The sequence below is a fragment of the Misgurnus anguillicaudatus genome, chromosome 22 (genome assembly GCF_027580225.2).
Source record: "Misgurnus anguillicaudatus chromosome 22, ASM2758022v2, whole genome shotgun sequence".
Classification (NCBI taxonomy): Eukaryota; Metazoa; Chordata; class Actinopteri; order Cypriniformes; family Cobitidae; genus Misgurnus; species Misgurnus anguillicaudatus.
In genome coordinates this window covers 2,301,447-2,329,028 of record NC_073358.2, presented here as the reverse complement: position 1 = coordinate 2,329,028, position 27,582 = coordinate 2,301,447, and the positions used below count along the sequence as shown (strand labels likewise).

At 36.1% G+C, this 27,582-nt stretch overlaps 1 protein-coding gene across 3 annotated transcripts in view; it reads right to left on the bottom strand.

The window, feature by feature from the left end:
- The window catches only part of fer (fer (fps/fes related) tyrosine kinase), a 69,996-nt gene that overhangs the window by 15,029 nt on the left and 27,385 nt on the right, over positions 1–27,582 (bottom strand). For all 3 annotated transcript variants that reach the window (XM_073861109.1, XM_073861110.1, XM_073861111.1), the window contains exons 2-10: positions 26,222–26,499; positions 22,213–22,386; positions 19,522–19,621; positions 16,485–16,668; positions 14,200–14,337; positions 13,988–14,107; positions 9,947–10,064; positions 3,248–3,442; positions 57–152 (exon numbers count right to left, since the gene is read on the bottom strand). In XM_073861109.1, coding sequence (XP_073717210.1) covers positions 57–152; positions 3,248–3,442; positions 9,947–10,064; positions 13,988–14,107; positions 14,200–14,337; positions 16,485–16,668; positions 19,522–19,621; positions 22,213–22,386; positions 26,222–26,431 — 1,335 coding nt within the window. In that variant the 5' untranslated portion in view covers positions 26,432–26,499. The remainder of the gene's footprint in view (positions 1–56; positions 153–3,247; positions 3,443–9,946; positions 10,065–13,987; positions 14,108–14,199; positions 14,338–16,484; positions 16,669–19,521; positions 19,622–22,212; positions 22,387–26,221; positions 26,500–27,582) is intronic.

The window sequence follows — 27,582 nt, the reverse complement described above, 5'->3', positions numbered from 1 at the left end:
AGGGAAATGAAAAGGACACAGAAATAAGGAGGCGCTGATATAGGTGTGAAACTCACAGACGAGGAGCCCAGTACAGATTTCGGTGAGCGGATGATTCCGGCGATTGAGTGCCTGATGGTGTCAAACTTTGAGATCTTGTCCTTGCTTTTATCCTGCAATATAAATATGCTGTTTTGAAAATCTTAAAGAGAAGGTAAATTATAAGTGCATTACAAAAAAGTTCAAAAGAATATAATATAATTCAGTGGAAGACAATCTCCTTATACGCTGAAGTCTTTTGAAAAAGTATTAACTCTTTCCCCGCCATTGAGGAGTTATCTCGGCTAAATGCTAACACATTCACGAGGCGTTGTACAAAGATTAAAAGTGCACGCATTGATAAAATATAGGTATGTATTAATTTGTCTAAGTTAAAGGAAAGAACATAGTAAAATGTTGAAAAACAGTGGTGTTTTCCTTTTAAGAGAAAACATTTACCTGCCAATGACGCTTTCCTGACGAGATTTTATGGTAATCTGTAATTCCGCTATTATCCACTAGATGGCCAATTTATAAAAAACTGAAGCAAAAACTAATTTAACAACATTTTAAACTCTGTGTATGTTTTGATAATCATTCTTAATCTGATCTCTAACAAAATTCCTTTATAAAAATGCAATTGTTTCAACTTTTTGCTCAAAATTTTGTATTTTTGAAGAAACCTACCCATATTTAAACTGTTAAGCGTCGCCGTCCCGAATACAGGACACCTAAGTTTGCATTACTATTGTTGATGTAAATTTTAATCCATCACTAAAACTATATATCGTTGGAAAGGTCTAAGCCTCCAGAATAGACATTTCAACAGTGTTTTATAAAATAAATTATGTAGAGAGAGTAATTGATTCATTTATGAAGAGAGTGTGCCTCAAAACATTTATTTTCTGCTAAATGTCACTGTCCCACCAGCAGGACGACTACATTTACTTCAATGTTTGCATATGAATTCTTATCTAATCATGACAACTGTATATTGTTTGAAAGCTCCAAGAGTGTAGATTTAACTCAATAGGGTGGGGTGACGCTTAAAAGGTTAAGAGGTTATAAAAAAAGAATAAATGAAGATGAAACGTTTTTTGTTTTTTTCAGTTTTTTGGTTTATTTGTTTGAAAGCAGAGGGTCTGTTTTTTCATATGATATATTTGTATATTTATAGAAGACAATTTTCCTGGAAGGCATTTTGTGAAACTTTTGTGAAAATTACAAAAAAAATGCTGGGGGGCAACTTTTCAAAAAAATGGCTGGCGGAGAATGAGTTAAAAGGGAAACAACCCCAATAAATTATCCATAATCACACCTTTGTTGGCTGCAGAGGAAAAGCATAGACGAAGAAGTATGTCTCTATGTGTTTATGATCTTATGCGTTATATCTTTTATGTGCAATTTCAGTGCTGGAAGTACAGTGGAAGTCCTTATATGGGCATTTCACCTAGAATAGCGCATACACACACCAACCAAGAGCTGACACGAAATTAACGTCACCCGAGAAGTGTGTTTTTGTTTGTGGGGAAATATACCTCAATAAACCCAGCATTATGGAAACAGTGGATGTAGGTTGTTTATTCAGGGCGTGTTTTGTTGGCAATCGTCGCATAAGTGCATGAGCATGTAGGGAATCATGTTATCCAGAGATATTGGGATGATGTTTTTTGTGTGGCTCCAGTTTTCTTAGGAAAGTAGCAGTATAACTGATCTGTCTTTATAAATCTGATAAAACTAAAGACTTTTTGGTGATATAAGGGATGCAATATTACTGTATTAGTGCTCAAGATTAACATGAGATTAGCATAAATGCTGTGTGTTGTGTGACCTTTAATATGACTATCGCTACAAATATTTTGTGTTTGGTACTGCTTTCTTACTCCACAGTTACATGATCTCCTGTTACTAGTTCAAAAGATTTGAAGACAGGCACTATTGCACGTAAATGTGATGTTGAGCCTGTGATATGTGAAGACACACTGCCCTCTTCAGACACATTTAACAGCAGCAGCAGCAGGTCAAATCTAACCACTTTATTACATAACAACTGCTCAAATTATACTATAGCACACATGAGTTTCCATATGTTGCAGAAGATTTAAAGTATCAGCAGCACTGTCATTTAATCTTAACACTTAAGTGCATTTAATCTACAGCAGAGCAAAAGCACTGATGGATTACAACGTCTCTGCGTTGTGAAATATTTACAGCATGCCCAAGATTATCTCTCGGTTCGAAAAGGGACATTTTTTTAAATCTATACTTGATAATGACTTCATTAAAGCATCACAAACTCCTTTGGTTTAGTACTGTATTTCAATCGTACTATAATTTTGAATGCACATACTGTATCTATCCGTATGTATGAATATCATGGTATTTGAAAGGAACAGCATTTAACCCATTCCCGAACAGCCTTTTTAAAAAAAGTTGCTCGTCGGCATTTAATTGTGATTTTCACAAAAGTCTTCCGGGAAAATATTCTATAAATATATAGAATTAAATAATCATCTCATTGTGATTGTGTGACCTCATCGCGATGATTTCAGATCACCGCAATGATTGCACATCTCTTTAAAAAACACAAGGGGGAGCTGCAGCGCATGTATAAACGAGACCGTATTTTAAAGAAATGCTGCAAAACTTTGATAAGCAGTACGAACTGGCAGGTAAAACTTACATTTCCAAAACAGCCATTCCAAATTTAGGGAAGTGAAGAATGCTATTCTTAAGGATCTGTAAGGAATAGATTTTTTGCAGCCACTGTGGACATGTGGTCAAGTACTAATATGACCTTAGTAGGATTGGCTATTATTTAAGGCCTGTTCTGGTATATTCAGCTTATTTTGATTGCATTTTTATTTTCACGTATATTTCAGAAACTTTATTGTATCTTATGAAGAATTTTCAGTTTTTTAAAGATATATTCATTAAATAATTACTTTGAAATATGCTTTATGTGTATTAATATTTACTGCCAGGTAAACCTTGTAAAACATATAATGTGTGATTATTATTTTATTAACAACCAAACGAAATGTATGAGAATTAAATGTCAAAGCAATAAAACAGGCAATTAATCATCACAATTAACCGTCAGCCAATTTTCATAATTGTGACAGCCCTATAGATTACCGCAAAAACTCATCAGGAAAGGGCAGAGAAATGTTTTCTCTTAAATTTATGAGATAACTCGTGAATGGCAGGAAAAAACACAATGTCTTACCATTGAGTTGATGGAGCGAGCATCTTCCTCATAATTGACCACAGGCGGTGGTTCTTTACCCTCGTTCTCCTGCATCTTCTGCTCCAGCAGATCTCTCTGTGCTACCAGTTTGGCCTCAGAGCACCGCAGCAGCTGGATGGTTTGTCTTAACTCCTCCAGAGCTTGTTTCTGACTGAGTAACAACACCACATCTGAAAACAGAGAGAGATCATGTTATTCAATCCACTGCGAGCGCTTGTTTTTAATCGCGTCATCATTTACTTTGGCATATGGTTAACATGTACTAATACACACTTACACACCAAAGGAAATGTAAAATCGTGAAACGGGAAATAAGTGCTCTTTAATACAAACAATGACATTTATTGTTTCTTTGGCTTCTGTTTATTTAAAACTTTTTATTAACTTTTTACCGAAAAATTTATAAAGCATTTTCTCTGTGCAGGTGCGCATTTCGCACAGCTGCTGATCTAGAGCCAGCCCCATTTAATTTTGGGGTGAAGAAAACTGATCCTCGCCCAAGATTTAAGACGTTTTCTGCATTGTGTAGAAATTACAAATTTCGTTATTGACAACTTCAACTACAGAAATATTGTAAGATGAATAACTATTTTACTATTAGAGTCAAATTAGCTCTAACAAATGAGCAAATTATTTGTGGGCACAGACAAGCAGAAAAGATCAGGTGTAGATTTGGAGAGTTGGTTATATCAGCATCTCTATTGCAGGATTACCCAGCAGACCTTAAAGAATGTGAAACTGGACAATCTCCATTCAGCCGGCACAACATTAAAGTTCACTGAATCAGTCTGAGGCCTTTCGTCTTCACAAAGATGCCGTCTGCTCAGCTTTGTGGTTTTCAAACTTCACTTCTGCATTCATTCTTATAGCTGACTCTCAATACACAATTACCAAAAACAGAAATTGACTAAATTAATTTAGTGCAAAAACAGTTGACTTAAATTATATAAGATTTGAGTTAAAAACAACACAAGGCCTAAATCCATCTAATTTTCTAAATTTTTAATACGCTGGCACTTTGGTAACTTTAAATCTTATTTAAGCCTCATGAAAAAATATCACATGACAACTCATCACAAGATGTACAATAACTAATGAGATTTGAAGTTATATACGCACCACCATTTTTTCATTTAGCACTGGGGCATATGGCTGAGTTTAAGTTTAACTAAATACTCTCAAAATGTAGAGAAAAAGAAAATCACAAACATTTTCATTTTTGGGTGAACTAAGGTATGACGTTATTGGTCAACTGCGAAAAATTAACCCTACTTTATTACACGGCTCTCTGGAATGCTTGATTCTGATTGGTCAGTTGAGACATTTGCAGGTTCGTTCTTTTCAAATAATAACCGCTCCAAAGTAATAACGCATAGCCGGTACTTGTACGATTAAAATCGCTCCGCGCCAATAAAGACCAACAAAGATTACTGTTTGGCGCCATCTTGTGACAAACACTGGACAACCACAATTAAGAATGGACAATTTTGACATTAATTTTAACATTTACGAAAAAAAAAACATTTAAACAGTGAATAGAAGAACGAACAACGACAAGACACAGAGAGCTTACTGAGACTGAACTTGACAAAATAGAGCATGACAGCTACGAAGCCAACACACAAAAAGAAAACAGAATGGGCATTAAAACTTCTCAAAGACTGGCTAAAAGAGAAAAAAAGGAGAAAGACAAGTATGAAGCAGAGGATCTTAATAAGGTATTACGATCATTTTATGCATCTGTGCAAAGTTTCGCGGAAGGATAAAAATGTTAATTTAAAACAAATATGCCAATAAAATGTTTCAAATTCATTTTCATGTCCGTTTTATTTCTTATGTGACAAGTAGCCGTGTAATAAGCAGCGTCGGGTCCTGATCACACTGTCGGGGTTTATTTCCCGATAACTACCGGCTGCCTCTACATTATCCCTTACTTGTATTGTGGAACAATTCTTAAAAACCCAAGAATATATATGTGTATATATAGTATATACTGTATTAGTAAGTCAAGCCCGTAGGCAGGGGGGGTTCGGGTGGTTCGAACGAACCCCCCCTCACTGCCAAAAGGTCCAGAATTTAAGTCGTTTTTTCGCTTGATTATTGTCATCCTTGTTTTAATCAATGCTTGTGACAAATATTCTGGGTTCCTGTTTCAAATTAATATGATACATTATTGAAGCTGGAGTCTGGACGCATGATTTCTGTCATTTTCTGATGCTCGTTTTATTTGACTCAACGCTCAGCGCTCGTTTGACTTCTGGCTGCCCTGCGCAGACCGATCGGAATGTGACGTCTTAGCACCGCGAGACCGATTCAATAGTAAATGACTTAGTATGCTTTTAAATAGATCTCGCGATAGTGTGGTGTCACAAGCCAACAGGTCTGAGCTGCACCCCATAAAGTAAGATAAAGTCAAAATTATTCCGAGATGACCAATAAAATCAGACCGGGCAGACAGAGGTGCAACACAGGGATCAGATGCGCCTTTAGTGGAAGTACAAGAAAGATGTAAGTAATCAAACGCTGACTGACTATTATACAACAGTTTAATGATGTGAAATATGAAACGCAGTGATTGTCTAGGTGACAAGACAAGAAACATTACTGCAGCTGAGCACATATGGGTGTCCAAATTTAATGCGCTGCTTTAACTCCCTCCAGTACTCCCATTATTCAGCGTGTTTATTAACAAAATTCAACGCCACTCTTTAATTCTTTAAGATATCTTTTTTACTGTATGATTAGATTCACTGTGTTGTACTGAACTGCTGCGAAGCTTGAACTTGAAAACACGACGCATCACGTGCGCCCACCGGTAATGCGCGTGCAGAGTTTAAATGAGCCCATATTCATCTTTTGGCTTAAACATTTTATTGCATTCGGTCTTAAAGGGAAATTCCGCCTTGAAATGATCCTAGGGTTAATAACAAACGTGTACCGAGTTCGACCGTTCACTGGAGTTTGTTTTCATGCTAGTCTAACGTGACCAGTGTTATTGCTAAACGCAAATTAGCATGTTATGGTAGCCTTCGGGGCATCAGTGCATTAAAAACGAAATCGCTATGTCTATACTACTACTAATAATGCTCAAAATAACCCCACACTTACACTGTAGCACAATGAGGGTCTCTATATGTAAACCGAAGCATTGAGAACTTTGCAAGTGTACAGGCAGTTTATTAAAAAGAAACATTTACCGTTCACGTCTGGATCACATATCCATGCGGGCGCCATCTTGGGAAAACTGAACTCTCGCGTGAAAGCACAACACCTGTTCAGGGCAACAACGTTTCACGCGAGAGTTTCGTTTTCCCAAGATGGCGCCCGCATGGATATGTGATCCAGACGTGAACGGTAAATGTTTCTTTTTAATAAACTGCCTGTACACTTGCAAAGTTCTCAATGCTTCGGTGTACATATAGAGACCCTCATTGTGCTACAGTGTAAGTGTGGGGTTATTTTGAGCATTATTAGTAGTATAGACATAGCGATTTCGTTTTTAATGCACTGATGCCCCGAAGGCTACCATAACATGCTAATTTGCGTTTAGCAATAACACTGGTCACGTTAGACTAGCATGAAAACAAACTCCGGTCGAAAGAACGGTCGAACTCGGTACACGTTTGTTATTAACCCTAGGATCATTTCAAGGCGGAATTTCCTTTTAAAGCCATATAAACAGTACCTGTTGAAGTCATTAAAGTTAATTAAACAACAAACGAAAAGAAAGTCATGTAACCTATAGTGTTGAGCTCTGCTATTAAAAGTAAGTTTAAGGTTTATCGTGGAATTTAGATTTTCTGAACAACATTTACTAAAGTTACTGCAGTTAACAAGAAGCCTTTTGCTTCATTAACAGACATTAAATCAGATGTGAGAAGTTTAAAATGAAGGCTTGCATTATGTTTACATCTTACACAGTTAGTATAATGCATGCAGGGCAAGAAGAATATTTATCTAATGTGGGGTAATGTGAAGTAATCGTAGATTCATTTATGCTTTTTTTAATAATTACAGTTTTCTTTCATGGGATATGGACCCCCTAAAGTAGCCTTGGCCAACCCATTTATACAATTCTAGTTCCCTGCATTACTGATGTTGTATTTAAGCATATTAAGTGTATAATACGTGTGCATATTTTGATTTAATTTAATAAACTAATTATTGATGGCCTTTAGTTAATTCACAAAAATGATCCTATTCAGTAAGCCTATGTTTACTTTACTGACAGCCCATTGTGCCCAGGATGGTAAAATAATTATTACAATGCATTCCTATAATGACAAACACAAATCTTCTGCATACTGACATGGTTTGAAATCTATAGTTATTTGATTCTTTGGTTTTCTGATGTTTTTTGAAATTCATATATGTAGAGCAGAGAAATAATTTTTTTTCCTGGGGTGCATGCCCTAGAAAAATACATATATGGGCCTCTGTATTTATAAAATCCTGCGTATGGCCCTGCTCATAATTAAATACAAAAGGAGGAGAAAAACTGCAAAAAAAGGTCCACTTTTTGAAAAAAAGAACCCCCCCTTTCAATAGGCTGGCTACGGACCTGTAAGTATTAGGGCTGTCAAAATTAATAACTTAATAACACGCTAATGTAAATTCATTTTAACAACACAAATTTTATTAATGTGCGAATAATGCAATGCACAATTTCTGACCCTACGCTTAGCACGTTGTTGGATGAATTTCAACGCAGCCTTAGACAGTAAATAGTCATCAAACATCTAAATGATTTTTATTTGTACATTTTCTGAGAGGTGTACAGGACTTGCTTGATGTTAAAATAGTTATTAAGAGAGGGTAAGTTTGGGACCTGACTGTTAAAGTTGGGGGTAACGCATTAAAAGTAACGTGCATTACGTAATAATATTACTTTTTTGAAGTAACGAGTAAAGTAATGCATTACTTTATAACTGTACACTTTGTATTACTTTTTAAAAAAAGTAAAAGTAATGCAAGTTACTTTTTTAGTTTAATTAATTACATTTAAAAAATATTATGTACTGAATTATCCTAAACGTAGTCACATTATGCACATTATGCGTACACGCCTTTGTGGGAACAGTTTGAGTCAGATGGCAGGCCAGATCTTGACATGTTTATGATGAAATATCCAATTTCTGAATGCAGAACTTTTCAGACCCCTGCAAGGCCTGAAAGAGATCAAGCCTCAGCCAAGAAAAAGTAACGCAAAAGTAACTAAAAAGTTACGTAAGCATTACTTTCAATGAAAAGTAACGCAATTAGTTACTTTTTTGGGGAGTAACTTAATATTGTAATGCATTACTTTTAAAAGTAACTTTCCCCAACACTGCTGACTGATGTTTTAAGAGTTATTATGAGTGACAAGACTCAAAAACGATCTTTCTTGCGTTGACTGACACATCTGAAGCCTGCACACAGGCGCTGATATATGCACACACAGACAGAATTATAGTTTTAAAAATATCTGTTTTTACACTGATATAATCTGTTATGTCTTAAGTGAATGTTTGGGGAAAAATATCTGATGTGTTAGATTATATTAGATCCTTGCATCACAGTAGATTTTAAAACTGTCTCTGTCTCAATGTCAATAACAAAAAAAACTATCTTAATCTTAATAATGTTTTTGACTGTGTGTGTGCCAGATCTATTAGTTTTACCAGTAATTTCAAGGTATGGATGCTTAGATTTTGTTTTTTAACCTTAAAAGAATCTTTAACTGTTTTTCTTTTTTTTGCAAAATGAACTTTGCTGACTCTTTCACTTATAATAAACATACATTTGCATAAAGCAAATATATTTGTCCGTGCCCATTTGGTTAGAGTACTAAAAACTTGAAAAGTGTTCAATTAAAGGGGACAGAGAATGAAAAACCATTTTACCTTGTCTTTGTTGAATAATGGTAGTCTACCCGCATTCACGAACATACATGCTAGACATGTAAACATCTCAGTCTCATAGAAATTCCTCTTTTAGAAATGTCAGCCAGAAAACAGTCCAATCTGAAAAACTGATGCTTATGACATCACAGGCATCTAACTGCCCCTCCACTTTAAAATGATTGGCTACATTTTTGAGTGGCAGCAAAGTCAGCCAATCAGTAATGAGATTGCAAGTTAAGCCAGTAGGGGGAGCCAAAAAGGTGCAAAACCACTTGTTTGAAATCCCCCACCCTACTAGAGCTATCTGAGAGAGGTTTTTAGGAAGCTTCTAAGGCATTACAGACTCAAACAAAAAAAAATTTGTCTACATGTCACATCACAGAGCAAGGATAAATACTCCGTTCAATCATTCTATGTCACCTTTAAGGTAAATATTGAACAGATAAAAATGTGCAATTAAGTTGCGATTAATCACCAGTTAACTCATTACAATCATGCAATTAATCTAGATTAAATATTTTATTCAATTGACAGCCCTAATAAGGATAATATTTATCCTTGTCTGGACTCATTTGCATTATGTTTCTACGTTGATCATATGTTATAGTGCACAGCAGTCTGACTCCCTCATTGCCACACAAACATATACTGTAAAGATAAACTATACTGATCCATACAGACATGTTACTCATGAATGATATGCTGTGGTATTTGGTACACAGAGACAGGACCCTGATTAGATCCTGTATTACCCTTGGTGTTGGGTGATTTAATCAGAACTGAACACTTACTCTGATTTCTTTTCGTAGGCACTGGCTGATTCTTCGATTTTCTTTTCCAGGTCCAGCATGAGGTCCTCTTTGCAGCGTAAGGTTTGCTGGGCTAAGAGCAAGTCCTCTGAGGTGGACTTCAGCCTGAACAGAAATCAGTCAAACACACAAATGTCACTAATGTATTTATCTACAATATCTGTAACCTTTAGCCTGATGAGAAATGAAAACCAGAATCATACGTTTATCATATTAGCCCTTCTTCAACAGGAATCATCAATGGACCTTTTTATTATCATAAAACCTTAAAGGAATAGTCAATTTTCTTAAAAAAAAATCCAGATAATTTACTCACCACCATGTCATCCACAATGTTGATGTCTTTCTTTGTTCAGTCGAGAAGAAATTATGTTTTTTGAAGAAAACATTCCAGGATTATTCTCATTTTAATGGACTTTAATGGACCCCAACACTTAATAGTTTTAATGCAGTTTAAAATTGCAGTTTCAAAGGACTCTAAACGATCCCAAAGAGGCATTTTTGGCAAGAAAAAAATATGCACTTTTAAACCACAACTTCTCGCCTTCCTTCGGCTGTGTGATGAGCAAGCGCGACCTCACGTAATATGTCATCACGTCAAGAGGTCATGGATGATGTATTGAAAGTACGTCCCAGTGTTTACAAGTGTGGAAAAAGAGGAGCGTTCAGATGTTGTTGTATGAGGAATGATAATAATTAATGTCTTTGTGTCAGTTTATTGTTTGAAATGGTCCGAAAATGTGCGTTTCACATATGTAACGCGTGACCTTTCCACGGCATTACACAATTACGTGAAGTCGCACTGGCGCATTACAGGACCGGAGATAGACAAGAAGTTGTGGTTTAAAAGTGCATATTTTTTATTTTATTTTGCCAAAAATGACAATCGTTTCGCTAGATAAGACCCTCATGCCTCGTTTGAGATCGCTTAAAGTCCTTTGAAACTGCAATTTTAAGCTGCATTAAAACTGTTAAGTGTTGGGGTCCATTAAAGTCCATTAAAATGAGAATAATCCTGGAATGTTTTCCTCAAAACACAAAATGTCTTCTTGACTGAACAAAGAAAGACATCAATATTTTGGATGACATGGTGGTGAGTAAATTATCTGGATTTTTTTTAAGAAAATGGACTAAAGGCCCGGGTATACTTTTTTCCGTGTCCGCGTCCGGCTCGCGCGCGCGGCTTTCCGAGTATAGTTCCCGCGGTTACACGCGGATGGCCGCGTTCAACACTATACGCAATACAAATGATTTCTTATTCAAATGTTTAGTCTAACAGGCTGTCAGGGCAGCACTGATTTGGCGACATTTACAGTCATTAAAACATTAGGATAGATGAACAAAAGTAACTGATCCACCATTGCAAACACAGTTTAGAACAAACAACAAGACAACAAAGAACAGGAATCAAACAAACATGCACCACAGCTTTCTGTTCTTGGAAGAAGTAAAAGTTAAAGAAGAAAAACGATATTGTGTGTGCAAATGCTGTCTATTTCCTTTGTATCATTGTTTATAGTGGAGTGTCCTGTCTAAATATTTTCAGGCGCATGCGCTGCCGCACGCGGACTGCACGCGCACTGTCCGCGCGGTCCCAAATTTTGGGCTGCACGCGGACCCCCCTGATGACGAAAATGACGCCACGCGGACGGCGCGCGCACGCGGACGTCCCCAGCATACTTTCGGCTTAATCCTTTAAATAAAGGTGTGACTCTATTCTCTGGTTTGGCTACATTATATTGCATAAATGCATAAGAGAATAATAGGCTACATTCCTATTAATAAATAAATAATTTAAACTTCGTCCACCAAAGCATTTTAAGCAATCTGAAGTAATGCCTGGTGCTCTTCTGAAAACGACCTGCATGGTGGCGCTTGAGAGCGCTTTGGTTTTTCCGGAGACGCATTTGTTGCTGTGATTTGGAATAACTACAACAGTTACTAGTATCTTACTAGTATCTATGTTTACATTAATGCGTTTATGCTTTAAAACGCGTTACTTTTGCTACGTTTACGCCTTTCATCTACACTACATCACCGTTTTCGACCCTCATAAACGGATTCGTTCGCAAACACTGAAGACCCTGTTTTAGTTTGAGAACTCAGACGTTGCTCTGAGTGTAAATGAACGTAGACGGAGTCTTATGTAAACGAACAGCTGATGTTAACGTGACAGCGCATCATTTTCAAAGTAAAAATTATTTTATTCATGTAAATGTTGGTTTGCAACGGAGGTTTTGCCAAAAATAGTAAACATCTACCAACCAGCTATTATAAATGCCATATCGGATTGTTTTAACATGTATCCTTATAGATAATGTCTGTTTTATATTAAATGTTTGAGTATTGTTGGGTTTAATGTGTTTATGTTTTGTTTAAATTTAGTTAGCTTACGAAAGATAGACTGTAATTTTAAACGCCATATAGGCGTTGCAAAGGCCAATATGAAGGGAGAATTGTAATGGGACATTATTTTCCAGTTTAATGTAAGTTTTGTTTGCTACTTTAAAATTAACTTCGTTTCAGATAATTTGTCTCTTAATTTTAATCGATGTTTTGTTGATAAGTTTTGTGAATATAAATTAATAAAAACAATAAACTCAACGTCATTAATATAATGCTCGTTTAGGCGCTTGCGCTTTTAGCTATTTGTGTGTTGCTAGCGGAGGACGTGCACGGACCTCGCACACTTTTAAAAATTAATGCAATAAGCATTTCTGGTAGGCTAAAGCAATACTTCACCTCTTACTATGTTTGATTAAAGTTTGCATTTGCTGAAATTTATTTTTGCTTCAAGTTCGCTGCTGTTTAGTATTTTTCACTTGAATGCTTCCTTTTTAAATCATAAACACCTTTCTGTTTAGTTATAAAATCAAAATTAACCTATTAATCATATTAATATGTTGTAGGGGGAGCTAGAACAGTATAAGTGTTTATGTTTTGTTTAAATTTAGTTAGCTTACGAAAGATAGACTGTAATTTTAAACGCCATATAGGTGTTGTGAAGGCCAATATGAAGGGAGAATTGAAATGGGTCAGACATTAATTTCCAGTTTAATGTAAGTTTTGTTTGCTACTTTAAAATGAATTTCGTTTCAGATAATTTGTCTCTTAATTTTAATCGATGTTTTGTTGATAAGTTTTGTGAATATAAATTAATAAAAACAATAAACTCAACGTCATTAATATAATGCTCGTTTAGGCGCTTGCGCTTTTAGCTATTTCTGTGTTGCTAGCGGAGGACGTGCACGGACCTCGCACACTTTTAAAAATTAATGCAATAAGCATTTCTGTAGGATAAAGCAATACTTCACCTCTTACTATGTTTGATTGAAGTTTGCATTTGCTGAAATTTATTTTTGCTTCAAGTTCGCTACTGTTCACTACTGATTACTTGAATGCTTTCTTTTTAAATCATAAAGACCTTTCAGTTTAGTTATAAAATCAAAATTAACCTATTCATCATATTAATATGTTGTAGGGGGGAGCTAGAACAGTATAAGACTTTCCCAAACACATTTTTACAAGTTCAAAAATAGTGTCTGTTATAGTTGCCAGCAAAGGACCCAGGTATGACTTTTTGTCAATATCGCACACCCCTAGGCTGCGTACACGCACAAAGGTAAGCTATTATTAGAGTAATAAGTTATTTTACACTTTTATGTACATGCCCAGTTACGTGATTGGTCATGTTTCATGCGTTTATGGTGGTGTATAGTGTGGATGAAGATTATTTTTAAAATGCCAGTATAAACGAGGATCGTTTTCATTTTAAAATGTCGTTTTAAAACGCAAATGCTCTAATGTAAACAGGGCCTTATTTTATAAAAATGTTGTTTATCACATTTTGGAACCAAGATCTTTACTTTGTTAATTTGTTATGTGTGGATTATTACAGTCCTAAAAACTGCTATGCTAACAGATAAGATTGTGGGACTGTGGAAAAGTAAAATGTTTGATTAACTCAACCAAGCGTGTTAATGCCAACCTTTACTTGGGCTGGTTAATATGTCATCTATTTTACTCACATCGCTTGTAAACTGTCTGCAGTCAAATTATTCCACAGAATTTCATTTGCTTGAAGACTCTCCGTTTCCTCCAACAGCGTTACATCAAATTCTACATTTGGTTCTTTGACTTCTGGTGATCTGGACGTAAGAAATAAAATGAAAGGCATTCTTTTAAAAATGAAAAATACATTAATGCATAAAAAACTTTCTTCACAAGCACTCTTACATACCTATAAACTTCGATGAAGTTGTCATACTCTGACGGAGGATCGATTTGATCAATGGAAGTGTGTATTTCCTTGTGGACCTTCACTATTTCATCTGTTAACAGGCTTGTGATGTCACTATACTCCTCAAGAATCCACTTACTACAATAAAAACACATAAAAAACAACTATTATAGTCTTCTCTTGACTAACCATGCTCATTTGAGCATGTTGGGATGAGATGATTACCAGTTTCATGATTAACCACGATAAAATGTCCTGACAGTTAGTATTATCGTTTAAAGTTGAATTATCATTACAACCGTGTTTGATTACCGTTATTTTGAAAACATGCTGTAAATCCTGTCGACCCAGAATCAGTTTGATGCAGGCGCACATATGCAACATAGTTTTTTTGCACAAGAAGGCATTTAAGGGATAATGTATTGTTTTCATTCACGTAAACTACCGAGGCCCTAAGGTGACATAGGAGTAAAAAAAGTTTCATATCATGTGCTCACGCGAAATCTTCATGTGCAAAAAAAAATTCCGCCTGAGCTCGCGGTAGTTTCGAGTGAGCGTGCGGTAGTTTCGAGTGAGCGTGCGGTAGTTTCGAGTGAGCGTGCCGTAGTTTGGAGTGAGCGTGCGGTAGTTTGGAGTGAGCGTGCGGTAGTTTGGAGTGAGCGCGCGATAGTTTCAAATAAGTCAAATTAATTAAACTGAAAAGTAACTTGCATTACTTTTTTATAAAAGGTAACTCAAAAATGAATGTGTACATTTAAAATGTAATGCGTTACTTTACTCGTTACATCAGAAAAGTTATATTATTACGTAATGCACGTTACTTGTAATGCGTTACCCCGAACACTGAATGTGAGTGTGTGCTTTTAATAGCCATGTTTTCATCCACAATTTTCGCAAAAGATGTTTATCCAATGTGATCTTTTTAATGTATAACAACCTGCTTGTGCATCCCAGTGCGTAGAGAAAACAAAAAGTAAATGCGATCTTGTCATTTAAATGCATTTTGGGAATGCAGTCGTGTCATTATATCGAACGCCTTTGACGACATTTAAACATTCCAATATGAGCAAAACAACAAATAGTGTGCTGTAATTATCGGATTGCTGGTTAGTCAGTTATGCGGTCTCATCACATCTCAGTTATGACAGAAAAGGCACATTTTTGATGCGCATAGAGGATTATATTCGGTAAATGTGCTTCTATTAAAGTTTGTGAACATATCATCATACTGGATAAAAAAGCACATACTATTTTATGCAATATCCCAAAATGCAAATAAAAACCACTGGATGAAAACATGGATATTGTTGTGATCAAAATGCACAAATTAAATGCATTTCCAATATTGCATTTGTGCAGACCGAAACCCGAAGTATTTCATGTATTGATTTTTGACGTGAAACTCACCCCACTGTGTTTGCATAGACATAAGAGAATAATGCAAACTTTCAAGGGGTGGACAAATAAATAACTGATAAAAATCCCATAGTTACATCAATATTATAAAGAATATTGCTATAGCAACCACATAACAATGTGCTAAAAAACACACACACAAAAAAAACTCTTCATTTGTTAATCCAAATTCTAAATTATCCATCATTGCACAAACTCTTGCATGTTTCATGGTCATGTATAAATCCCAGGAAAAACATACACTGATAAATCAAATGTATAGATGCAACGTAAATTGCTTTGGATAAAAGCGTCTGCCAAATGCATAAATATAAATGTAAATCTGTGGTGCCAATGCCAAAAGGTTATTGCTATTGTTTCCTTTTATGTGGATTAACCTCGACTTCAGATTACTGTAAACCCTGTGATTAAAAAACAGCTTAAGAAAAGAAAAAACTCATTGAGACTTCTGTTCTCTGCTAATCCTCTGAAAGCTACACTATGAGGGTACAGCACAAAACTGCAGGGGTTTATTGTGGTCGTAATGGTTGTGCAGTGTTTAATGCCAAAAGGTTCACTATAACTCACATGCTTTTGCGCATTGGTGGCTCAGATGAGGAGTTTATATTTTTCTTTCAACCCTACATCCATATCTCCTACTTCCATACAATACAATGTGCAAAAATCAGCATGCGAAATGATTAGTATGTCTGAAACTTTAATATGCAAATCAGTTAGTGCAAGAAATGTAACCTACTTTTACCAAAATTTCTCATTATGTATATGCAGCTGTCACATGAAAACATTCATCATTGTATATTACAGCATTTTTCTTTTATAATAAATGACGATTCCACCACACGTGAAGGTCATGAAGTTCATCTACTCACAGTGCTCTGATCATCTCCTCCTGCATCTTCTGCAGAGAGTCCAGCAACTGTGGTAACGCCGTCTCGTGGTAATGTTCCTGATGTAGCTGCGCGCTCTTCACTGCCAGCACATACTGGTTGTGCAGGTTATGCAGCTTCATGGTGGCTTTGTCGTAGCGCTCACGGGCTTTCTCTGTCTCTTTTCCTGGAGGGCAAAAAAGCAGTTCTGTTAAAATGATACATGTGCTTTTGTTGTGCAAGCCTTTAATCTTTCCAGAGATTTTATGTTTCTTTACTGGTTTCTCAAAGTTTTACATTAACTGCGTTGCAATATACAACTTTGGTTTCTAAGTAGTGATGAACCAATATGTTTTTTATGCCCATTATTGATATCTACAGAGCAGGGGGGCCGAGCAACATACAAATGAAGAGTTTGGTTCCAAAATGAGATAAATTTTTCAAAAATTTTGTAATTTTTTGCAATTGATATCAATTAAACTGCAGTTGGTTTGTTTTGATTTATGCCTTTATAACGAAAAAATAAAGCTAAGTACCGCACAATAAAACACAAAACATAACAACATAATAATAAATATTTTTGACATCTCGTTTTGGAACCAAACTCTTCAAATATATATGAAGAGTTTCGTTGCAAAACGAGATAACCACCGTTTTTTTAATTGTTCAGAAATCTCGTTTTTTTTGGTTGTGCATTCCAATTAATTTCAATGCAACTGCAGTTGGTTTGTTTTGGTTTAAACCTTCATAACTTAATAAATACAGCTAAGTAGCACCATAAAACAAAATAATAACATGATAGCATAATAATAAACATGTTTTGTCAAAATTAAAAAAAAAAAACTCTTCATATACACAATACAACTAAATAAATGAACTCGATCAATTAAATCAAGCCTTACTTCACACAATATTTATTTATGAAAAAATGAAAGACATATTATAGCACATATTTCATTGCTAAAAAACTTTATTTTGTGCATTTGGTATAATACAATGTGTTTGCGTGGTTTATGGTTAAAAACACATTATTTCCACATATTGTACATTTTTGTAGCTCCAGATTTCACTTTCTTCCTGAAACGCACGGATTTGAAAAGCTCTGTGTCCCTGATTGGCCAACTAATCTGTACGTTGTGATTGGCCCGAATACCTCTGATGTCAGCCAGAAACGTGACGCTCCTTACCATGTTTGAAAGATTCGCTCACAATGCAATGCTAACAGGAGTTAACTTACAGGTTGAGAGTCAGAAGTAGGAGGAATTATAATGTCGGTCGGTGTTTATTGTAGTTCAAGAAAAGAGATTTACGTTATAGACGATAAATCGGGTCATCATTTACTTTGGGGTTTCTATCTTTTGCATATTGTTAACATGTACTAATACACAGCCATGGAAATCGATGAATCGGTAAAACCGTGAATTGGACGATAGTTGCTCTTTAAAATCAATCAAGCTGCAGTTGGTTTGTTTTGATTTAGGCATTCATAACTAAAAAAAAAACAGCTAAGTAGCATAATAAAACATGCTAAAATAAGTTATAACATTTTGGAACCAAACTCTTCAAATATATGCGCAATACCAGAGTTTCCCGCAGCACTTCAGTTCAGGCGGCCCGCCCAAGCTGGGAAACCCTCCCTTGACTAGGACATCCCAAAAAAGGCCGTCAAGTGCATCTCGGAGAATAGCGGGAACGCGCGCCACACGGCTGAAATGAGAAAGACGTGGTCCGGACCGTCACTGTTTGGAGGATAACTAGCCAGTTGATAAAACATCTCGGAGAATAGCGCGGATGCGCTTCACACCGCAAGTGTGCCCGCGCGCAACATGGCCGAAATGAGATAAAGAAATGGTCCAACATGTCTGAAGGATAGCCAGTTATCCTTATGTTTTGGGTTTATTTAAGCCTCTATTAGTCTATAGTTCTTGCTCATTTAAAGTAAGCAACCTGCTAGCTAGGTTTCACGTGCCTGTTGATTCGATATAATTGTTGAGCGCTCTTGCTCATGTTATTTATGTGCATTATTTACATGCTACAGTAGTTGCACTCCTTTAAGATAATTTAATTAATAGTGGGAAATAATCAGTTTTTACAATCTTTGCACTATCTATCATCATTTGCCAGACGTTCTACAACATCTGCTTTAGTTTGTGTTTATTAACCCTTTAGTTTCACTTCATCACACAGCTATTCGCGTTAGAGGTAAAACATTTAATTCATTAATGATCTAGTATTTGTTCATTTTCTGTCATAGTGTCTTCAAAATTATGTTTTATTTTAGTGTTTTAAATAAAAATCAGTCCCTCCAGAAAAACGCAATTGTGCGATCGCAAGATTTATTGCATAATCAGCCAAAGTCTGCATATTTATGCGGGGCCACATTTTTTCCAAATACGACGCACTTTCGCCGCATTAATTACAGATTTCCGTGCACAAAATATGCGGGGCTTTGTATGATTTTATAATCCCCGCTTTTCGTAGCAAAAAGTCACATATATATTAGCAGAAAGCTGAATGTTGCATTTACTTCACACAAGCGCAGCCGTGTCCTCTGTTGCCATGGGAACGTTATGAAGTGACGTGATTATGTGACGTGAACATCATTGCAGCTTTTGCGAGTTTTTGCAAGTTCCGCAAATTCCCGCAATTCCATCGCATAAATTGCTTAAATATCCCGCATATTCCATCGCATTTTTTAAGGAAACGTGCCGCAAAATCGAAGATTTTTGCCCGCAACAATCACAAAAAAACTCAGCGTTTTTCTGGAAGGACTGAAAAATATTTTAATTTTCATCATGACGTGAACGCCCATTTGATTACCACGCCCCCTACCCCGTCCATCTGCCCAACCCTACCACCTTACCCAAGAAATTTTCCACGGGAAACCCTGAATGCTACTAAATAAATATAGGTCAGACGTACAAAAACGTTAAATTGAATCAAACCTTATTTCACACAATATTTATTCATGAAAAACAAGATTTTTACTCAAGATATAGTTAAATGTTAATGATTGTTTAAAGACTTTTAAGGAACTCACCTTTTACCGCAGCTTCCTTGTATTTTTCTCGTGCGAAAACAGCTTCCTTACTTAACTGCCTGTAGGTGCATTTCAACTTTTCAAGTTCACTTTTTGTCACCTGTAAAGGAGAAAATCAAGTCACACTGTTGGTCAAGCAGATATTTTCAGCCTCGGCATTACAATGACCAGGGCTAGGGCCGGTGATATCGTTGACTAAAATTTAGATCTCGTAAAATTTGGAATAAATGCCTCAGTTGAGATGACACAAACACCTTTATTAAAACAGCAGTCATACTGTATCCCATTGGAAAAAATAGCACTGTATTACCAAAACTTGATATAACAGTCCAGCCCTAACTAGGGCAAGATGTAATCTATGGACATTTTTGCTTTTTCTACGCAAAATCTTTGGAAAAATCTACAGAATTTTGTGGAATGGTTTTTAATGTGTTAAAAAGACCAGAGGGGATGGGAGCTGAAAATATTACAAATTGAATGTTAAAAAAATTCACCTTTATTTAGGGTTTACAAAGCATATTAAATTTGGGTCTAAATGCACCAAAACAAGTACCAAAGTACTCTGAATTAAACTGAACCAACATATATTGGCAGGACAGGGAAGTAAGTAGTAGTTTTTACAAACATACTTTACAAAAAAAAAACATTCACAGCAAACTATTTTGGCATGAAAGTGTAATAGACATCTAATCATAGCGTAAAATGAAAGCAAACACCTTGAACACATGTTGACTTTGCTTACATGATCAAATATAGTTGGCTACTTCTCCATGTTATTTTGGCAAAAGCGGCATGTAACCAAATTCAAGGTTATTTATGGTAGAACTGGGTTACTCATTGCCAGACTTTATAGGGTCTTTTAGTTAGCCGTTATTTCACGGTCTCGATTTTTGCTTGCTGGGTTGACACAAAACAATGGCACTGATACTTTATGTTAAGATACGTCAGGGCAAGATGTTTTTAAATTAAGCCAGCTCAAACATGCATTTTAGTCTGGGACTAGGGCCACATCCACACGAAACCAGTGCTTCCCCTATCCCAAAATATTTTTTAATCCGAACTTTATTTCCCTCTGTAAACACAGAGTTGTCCAAAGATATCTATAAGGTGTGAACAAAATGCAGAAACAATGACTTAAAGTGGATTGTCGTAGTGAAGACGTACGCATGTGTCATCGCAACAAGTTACCTTTCAGCTCTTTGATACAGGGGTTTAAATTCAGATCAACATTAATAATAATGCAGATATTAGGGAGCTCCTTGCTATCCATGCTGAAACTGAGATCGATCGCCAGCTTCACAACAATCATGGCAAGTTCATGATCAGATCAGAATAAGTAAACTTACACATTTTTCCATGTACTTTCTGTATCTTTAGAGAAAAGAGCTAAATATACAGATTGGCTCTCACACGAAGACGCAAAGGTGCCGGTTATCAGATTTATCCGCTCTGGGACCCAGTTTGAAAAAAGCGGATTCATGCTCCCAAAATGCCAGATTCCTCTGAACGAAACGCAGATTTGAAAAAATATCCGTATACAACTAAACACGACTCTAGGACAAGCCCTGTCCGGGAAACTGCCCATAATGTTTGTCAAGATCATGTATTTATATTTTGTATATAAAATGACATATATTACAGCATTATATACTAGTCAACATTTAAAGTGGATCAAAAAAGTTAATCAAAGTTGTCCTATAACAAGAATGGGTTCCCTTTTTGGCTTTAGGACAACTTTCTTGAAAGGTTTTCATACACATCAAATGTTAAAGGAAAACATCACACTTTTTTCAATATTTTACTATGTTCTCACCTCAACTTAGACGAATGAATACATACCTATTTTTATTCAATGCATGCACTTAATCATTGTACAGCACGTTGTGAACGTGCCAGCACTCAGCCCAGCCCCATCCATTCCCTAGGATCCAAACAGGGATGAATTTATAAGCCATCAAACACTTCCATGTTTTCCCTATTTAAAGACTATTACATGAGTAGTTACACGAGTAAGTATGGTGGCACAAAAGAAAACCTGAAATGAGAAAAATAAAAACTAAGCGCTTAGTTTGCAGCACTTCGACCTTGGCCCGCAGTAACATCAGCACATTTTCTTTTGTGCCACCATACTTACTCATGTAACTACTTGCAAAACTGTCTTAAAATAATGAAAACATGGAAATGTTTGGTGGCTTCTAAATTCATCCCTGTTTGGATCCTAAGGAATGAATGGGGCTATGCTAAATGCTAACACATTCACAATGCGCTGTACAAAGATTAAGTGCACGGATTGAATAAAAATAGGTATGTATTAATTAGTCTAAGTTGAGGTAAGAACATAGTAAAAAAAAGAAAAACGGTGGTGTTTTCCTTTAAGTAGTGTATATTATAGCAAAATTAAAAGCTTTTGTTAATATCTTCTCATGATGGATTTAGTATGCATCAGGATAAATTCACAATTTTTGCAACACAATGTAACATAACTGTAAACCTAACCTAACAAGAGTATTCATCTTACAAACAGATTTGAAATGATCAAGTGTTGACTGTCTGTCATGTCACGTAGTCGACGAAGACAACTAATTTTATTTCACACATCTCAAACAGTAAATGGTTTGTGCACTTATTAAAAAGCATCACATCGCAGGCTACTGTTGACCACAAACATTTGCAGGCCTGACAATGACTTACCTTGTTCATCTCACACTCGATCTGCTGGTGGAGGCTTTGATAACTTTTCTTCACCTGCTGCTTGTCTTTGATCATCATGGTGAGGCGATGAAGAGGTCCGGAGTTCAGCTCCTCTGCATGAGATTTCATGATCTTGCTTAACTGCTCGGTCTGTTGCACCATGTGAGTCCACGACTGATAATGAAAGCCACATACAGAGATATCAAGATAATGCATGTCTACAGATGCATGTAAAGAGATTAGCAATGACACTGAAATGTTGAATGTTCATCATCATACATTTCATAGTACATTAAAGATTACAGAGATTTTTACATTTTTAGAAAAAGTTTAAAACATAGTGTCCTCTGTAAAAAAAATGCTTTATGTAAAGTGGCTTTGCAACAATGGACATGGTCAAAATTGTTATATAAATAAATTTGAACAACCCTAATTAAAGGATTACTCCACTTTCATAAAAAAAATAATTCTGATAATTTACTCAACCCCAGGTCATCCAAGATGTTTATATCTTTCTTTGTTCAGTCAAGAAGAAATTAAGTTTTTTGAGGAACACATTCTAGGATTTTTACGGAGCCGCTAAGGGGACATAAAGCAAAAATTCAATAATGTTTAGTTACGTGTGCGCACGTGAAACTTTCGCTTTAAAACAAATTCTGCACATGAAACTAAACTTTCGATTTTTTTACTCCAATGTCAACTAAGGGGCTCAGTAGATTTTTCTCAATGTAGTGGGCTTTATTTATAGCAGTTTAAAATTGCAGTTTCAGTGCAGCTTCAAACGGCTCTCAAACGATCCCAACCGAGGCATAAGGGTCTTATCTAGCAAAACAATCACAATTTTCGCTAAAAAAATAAAATAAATACTTTTAAACCACAACTTTTCATCTTGCACTAGCTGTGTTATACGCCCGCGCGGCCTTAACATATTACGTAATCACGTCGAAAGTTCACTCATGACATATGCGAATTTCACATATGTAATGTGTGATGTTTCCACGTGATTATGTAATACGTAAGGTCGCGCCGGGGCATCACATGTCTAGTACAAGAAGAGAAGTTGTGATTTAAAAGTACAGATGTATTAATGATAACTGTTTTGCTAAATAAGACCCGTATCCCTCGGTTGGGATTGTTTAGAGCCGTTTGAAGCTGGATTGAATAAAGTGCACTATATTGAGAAAAATCCTGGAATGTTTTCCTCAAAAAAATTTTTTTCGGCTGAACAAAACAAGGGCAAACATTGTAAATTATCAGAATATTTGAAGAGTTTGGTTTTTAAAATGCAATATATATAACATGTTTTTTATACCAAGAAAGCGACAATATGAAAACCACTATTTTCTGTTACAAACTTTCACATAGCATCTTTAGTAGGGCTGGGCGGTATGACGGTATATTCCGTTACCGCGGAATAAAATGTCAGACGTAACAGATTTTTCTATTCCGTCTATTCCGCCGAATGCAAATATGTGGGCATGGCTAACTCTGCCCTCCCACATGTTAAAACAGACTTCATGATCATCACATCATAGCATCTGTCATATTTATAATATCTAGAGCTTCGTCTCTCATATAGGATAGGTAGGCTATTCATCCTGTCTGTAGGTTTTTGCATATATACCTGTTCATTTTACATATTGCCTATTTTTAATGTAATGTATGCATAAATACAAAATACAATGAAGGCATACTATAGCTTCAATAGTCTACTAAATTAAAAAAATTATCAAGACTTAATCTGTTGTTATCTTCTGGGCATTTTCACTTTAACATTATTAACTTTAAATTCCTCATAATTTAAAAACTGCGGTGGACATTAAGTTAAAGCTAGAGTGAGTTGCAAATTTCTGTACATTTTTATAATAAAAAAACAATATAAACTGAAAAATATTTATACCGTGAATATACCGTTCCGTGAAATAAAATGACTCATTCCGTGGAATAGATTTTTGGTCATTCCGCCCACCCCTAATCTTTAGGTTATAGAAACATAAAAAAAATCAAATCCATAATTTGATTTTCGAAGATTTATTATAAAAACGGATTATTTTTTCCCCAAATTGCTATAAATCTATTAAAAATATATATAAATGTGCATTCATCTTTGCCATGTTAAATTCATTTAGTTGACTAGTGGTATACACTGCTTAATCAAAACACTTTGTCATTTTAAGTACACTGTCATTGCTGCGGTTATATTTGGGTCATCGTCACTTAACATTTTTCACAGCGATCAACTGTAAAATGTTTTGGTCCTGCTTGATTTTTGTTGATTTTGAGTAAAATAATGGAAAGTTTTTCCTCTGGGATAAATGTGTTAGCGAGAAGCTTGATGCTGTCGGGTGAGGAACAAGCAACAGCCGGCATTTTTCCTTCGCCCGAGTGCCTCTCGCGTAAATTATTAGATTTTGATGGTTTACGTTTCTTCCCCGCCACAGAAAACCACCTCAGGTTTATTAATGCCATTAAAGTATTATTTTGTTTTTGTTTGTTTGTTGATCACGAACTACAAGATTAGGAAAACTAGGTTTCCATGTGTAATCCAATGCGCCGCCATTGTTGTTTACAATGTGTGGAATGGTGCGCTGTGATTGGTTAAGCGGATTTATTGCATTTTGCAGAAAAGGAGGACTGCCGTTTGTCGCAGTTTGGAAAAAACGAGGGGGGGATGACAGAATAATAGGGCTGGGTATCGATTCAGATGTTCTAGATCCGTTCGATTTTGATTTACAAGCTATCGATTTGTTTCGATTCTTGTTACAATTTTTACACTCGATTCTCAATTTAACTCAATAAATATAGATTTAATACAAATACTATATTTATAAAAAATAAAAGTGAACATAAGTTTACAAGTAGGTAATTAATGAAAAAGAAATTAAGAGTCACAAACCTGTATATTAAACGCTTTTATTTTTAGGTACACTAGAGTACATTAAAACCGAACCCATCTCTAATTTTTAAATGCATACAATTATGTTCATTACAATAAAAAATTGATGCAAGATGAAAAATGTATGGTGAAAAAAGTCAGAACAGTCGGATCCTTGATCAAACAGGATCAGGTTATTTTATTTTTTCATTATTTGATTTGTGGCCTTTAACTCTTTCCCCGCCATTGACGAGATATCTCGTCAATCAAGAGAAAACGCTTACCCGCCAATGACGAGTATTTCCGTCTTTCCGCAATACCGCTATTATCCACTAGGTGGCGCCCTTCCGCAACTTTTTAAAACCGGAAGTATTGCCCTATGGCAAGCTGCTGCATGTCCATGTCTGTTTTAAAGATCGCTCTGAATGGGATCTCTATGAAAAGTCCGTCACAAAAATGGAATTATCTCTGCTTTTTGCTCAAAATGTGTTGTTTTTGCAGAAACCTACCCATATTCAAAAGCTGATTACAAAAGAACTACTGAAGGTAGGATGAAACTTTTTTTTTTTTGTTTGAAAGCAGAGGGTCTGTTATTTGGTATATTGTATGTTTATATATTTGAAGAAGAACATTTTCTGGAAGGCATTAAACTTTGGTGAAAATCATGAAAAACGCTGGCGCTGGCTGGCAACTTTTTTAAAAAACACTGGCGGTGAAAGAGTTAAGAATCGATTTTGAATCGACCACATAAAAAACCCAGATTAATCGAAAAATCTTTTTTTTTCCCCAGCCCTACAGACGGTGGATATTGTATTTTGCGTAAAAATTAAGAATTTAATATTAAATACTGCCCTGATACAATACTGATTTTGGCGGTAACTTGTTTTTAAATGGCGTTAATCGTGTTTTGGAACCAAACTCTTCATTTTTTATGAAAGTGTAATATTCCTTTAATATGTTTTATATGTCAAAACCCTTTCTGATGCTTGTTCTTTATCACATAATTGTATTTTCCACTCCCAGCCCTAAAAATCTGTCCAATACTTAAGTCTTCCGAGCACAGTATAGCAAAAAAAATACACAATGTAAACATCATAACCATCTGTCCGTCCATGAAGCAGAAAGGAGCGTTACCTTAGAGACACTGCTGACATAGTCGATCTGAGAGGAATTGTCATGTTTGTCCACCTGCTGGCTGATGTTGAGCAGGAGCGAGGCATATTCCTTATCGCTCTTCACCCGTAGGGTCATGAAACGCTTTACCGTCTCCAGTAGCTTCAGTTCCCAGTCCTGCAGCTTCATCAGACCCTCGTGTGAGTTCCGCAGGTCCCGGCCGAACCCCATCTTACTTGCAAGGCACGCGGTCTCTCTCTCTCACTCAACGGGGTGTACCGCTCAGGTCTGCATTGTTACTACAGGTGAAAGGGAATATAGGAAGTGACTAGTTAGTTGAAGTGGTCCAAAACTGCTGGAGAGATATTTGAAGGTTCTTGCATGTCTTGTAACTATTTGTCATTGGGTGCATTCACGTCAAACATTACAACGTAATTACAGCAATAATATGTTTTCAATGTACAAAAAGTGTTCACAACCTCGTAATCCACATAATAAATAAAAATTAAAATTGAAGCCATTAATGTAATGTGCGGGCAACTACCAGACTATGTTGGAGACCACTGTTGTAGGCTAATGGTACATTCACATGGGGTGTAAGTGTTAACGCTTGATAGAAGGTGTGTTTGAAGCGTGGCCAACAGCCAATCAGAGTGTCCGCAACACATGCTCATCTGTTCTCCGGTCTTGCATAGACGTAATTGACTTGCTAGCAGTGGCGGCGCCAGGGAGGAGCTAGGTGGTGCTGTAGCTCCCGCTATAATATTCATAGCACCCGCCCAGCACCCCCAAGAAATGTCTGTAATTTTTTATATTTTAATGTCATGGTTGAATAGTGTTTTCATGTTGTTAAAAAGGGAATTAAATAATAATTTAAAAATATATATTTTTGTCTAAACTATCATGACGCCCAAACAGGTGATCTTCTTTGGCCAATGGGTGCAGCGCCCGGTGAAATTTTGACCTTAACGCACGGCAGTTTGTTTTTGATAGCGAGTTTGGAAATTTAGCCAAGTAAAATACACCAAAATGTATACACCAAAAACTACCCGAGGAACAGCAGTGGACACACTAGGACCAGTAATCTGGCACTTTTGGCTATAAATACGGAGAAAACGAAGACCCTTGACTGCGTCAACATCATTGATGATGCTGTTTTGTTGTGAAGACGTCTATGATAAGTGCTTGATTTTCCCCTCTGTTAGCTATTACAAATCAAATTAATTTGGTGGTTAAAGCACAAATCTTGGCTCTGCATTGTTACATCTATAGGGTGCCCATACGTGTCATTCTTCCCGGACGCGTCCTGTCCAGGATTTCGGTGCATCTTCCGGAAGTCGTATTTGTTGACCGCATACGCCATTCAGTTAAAAACATAAGAC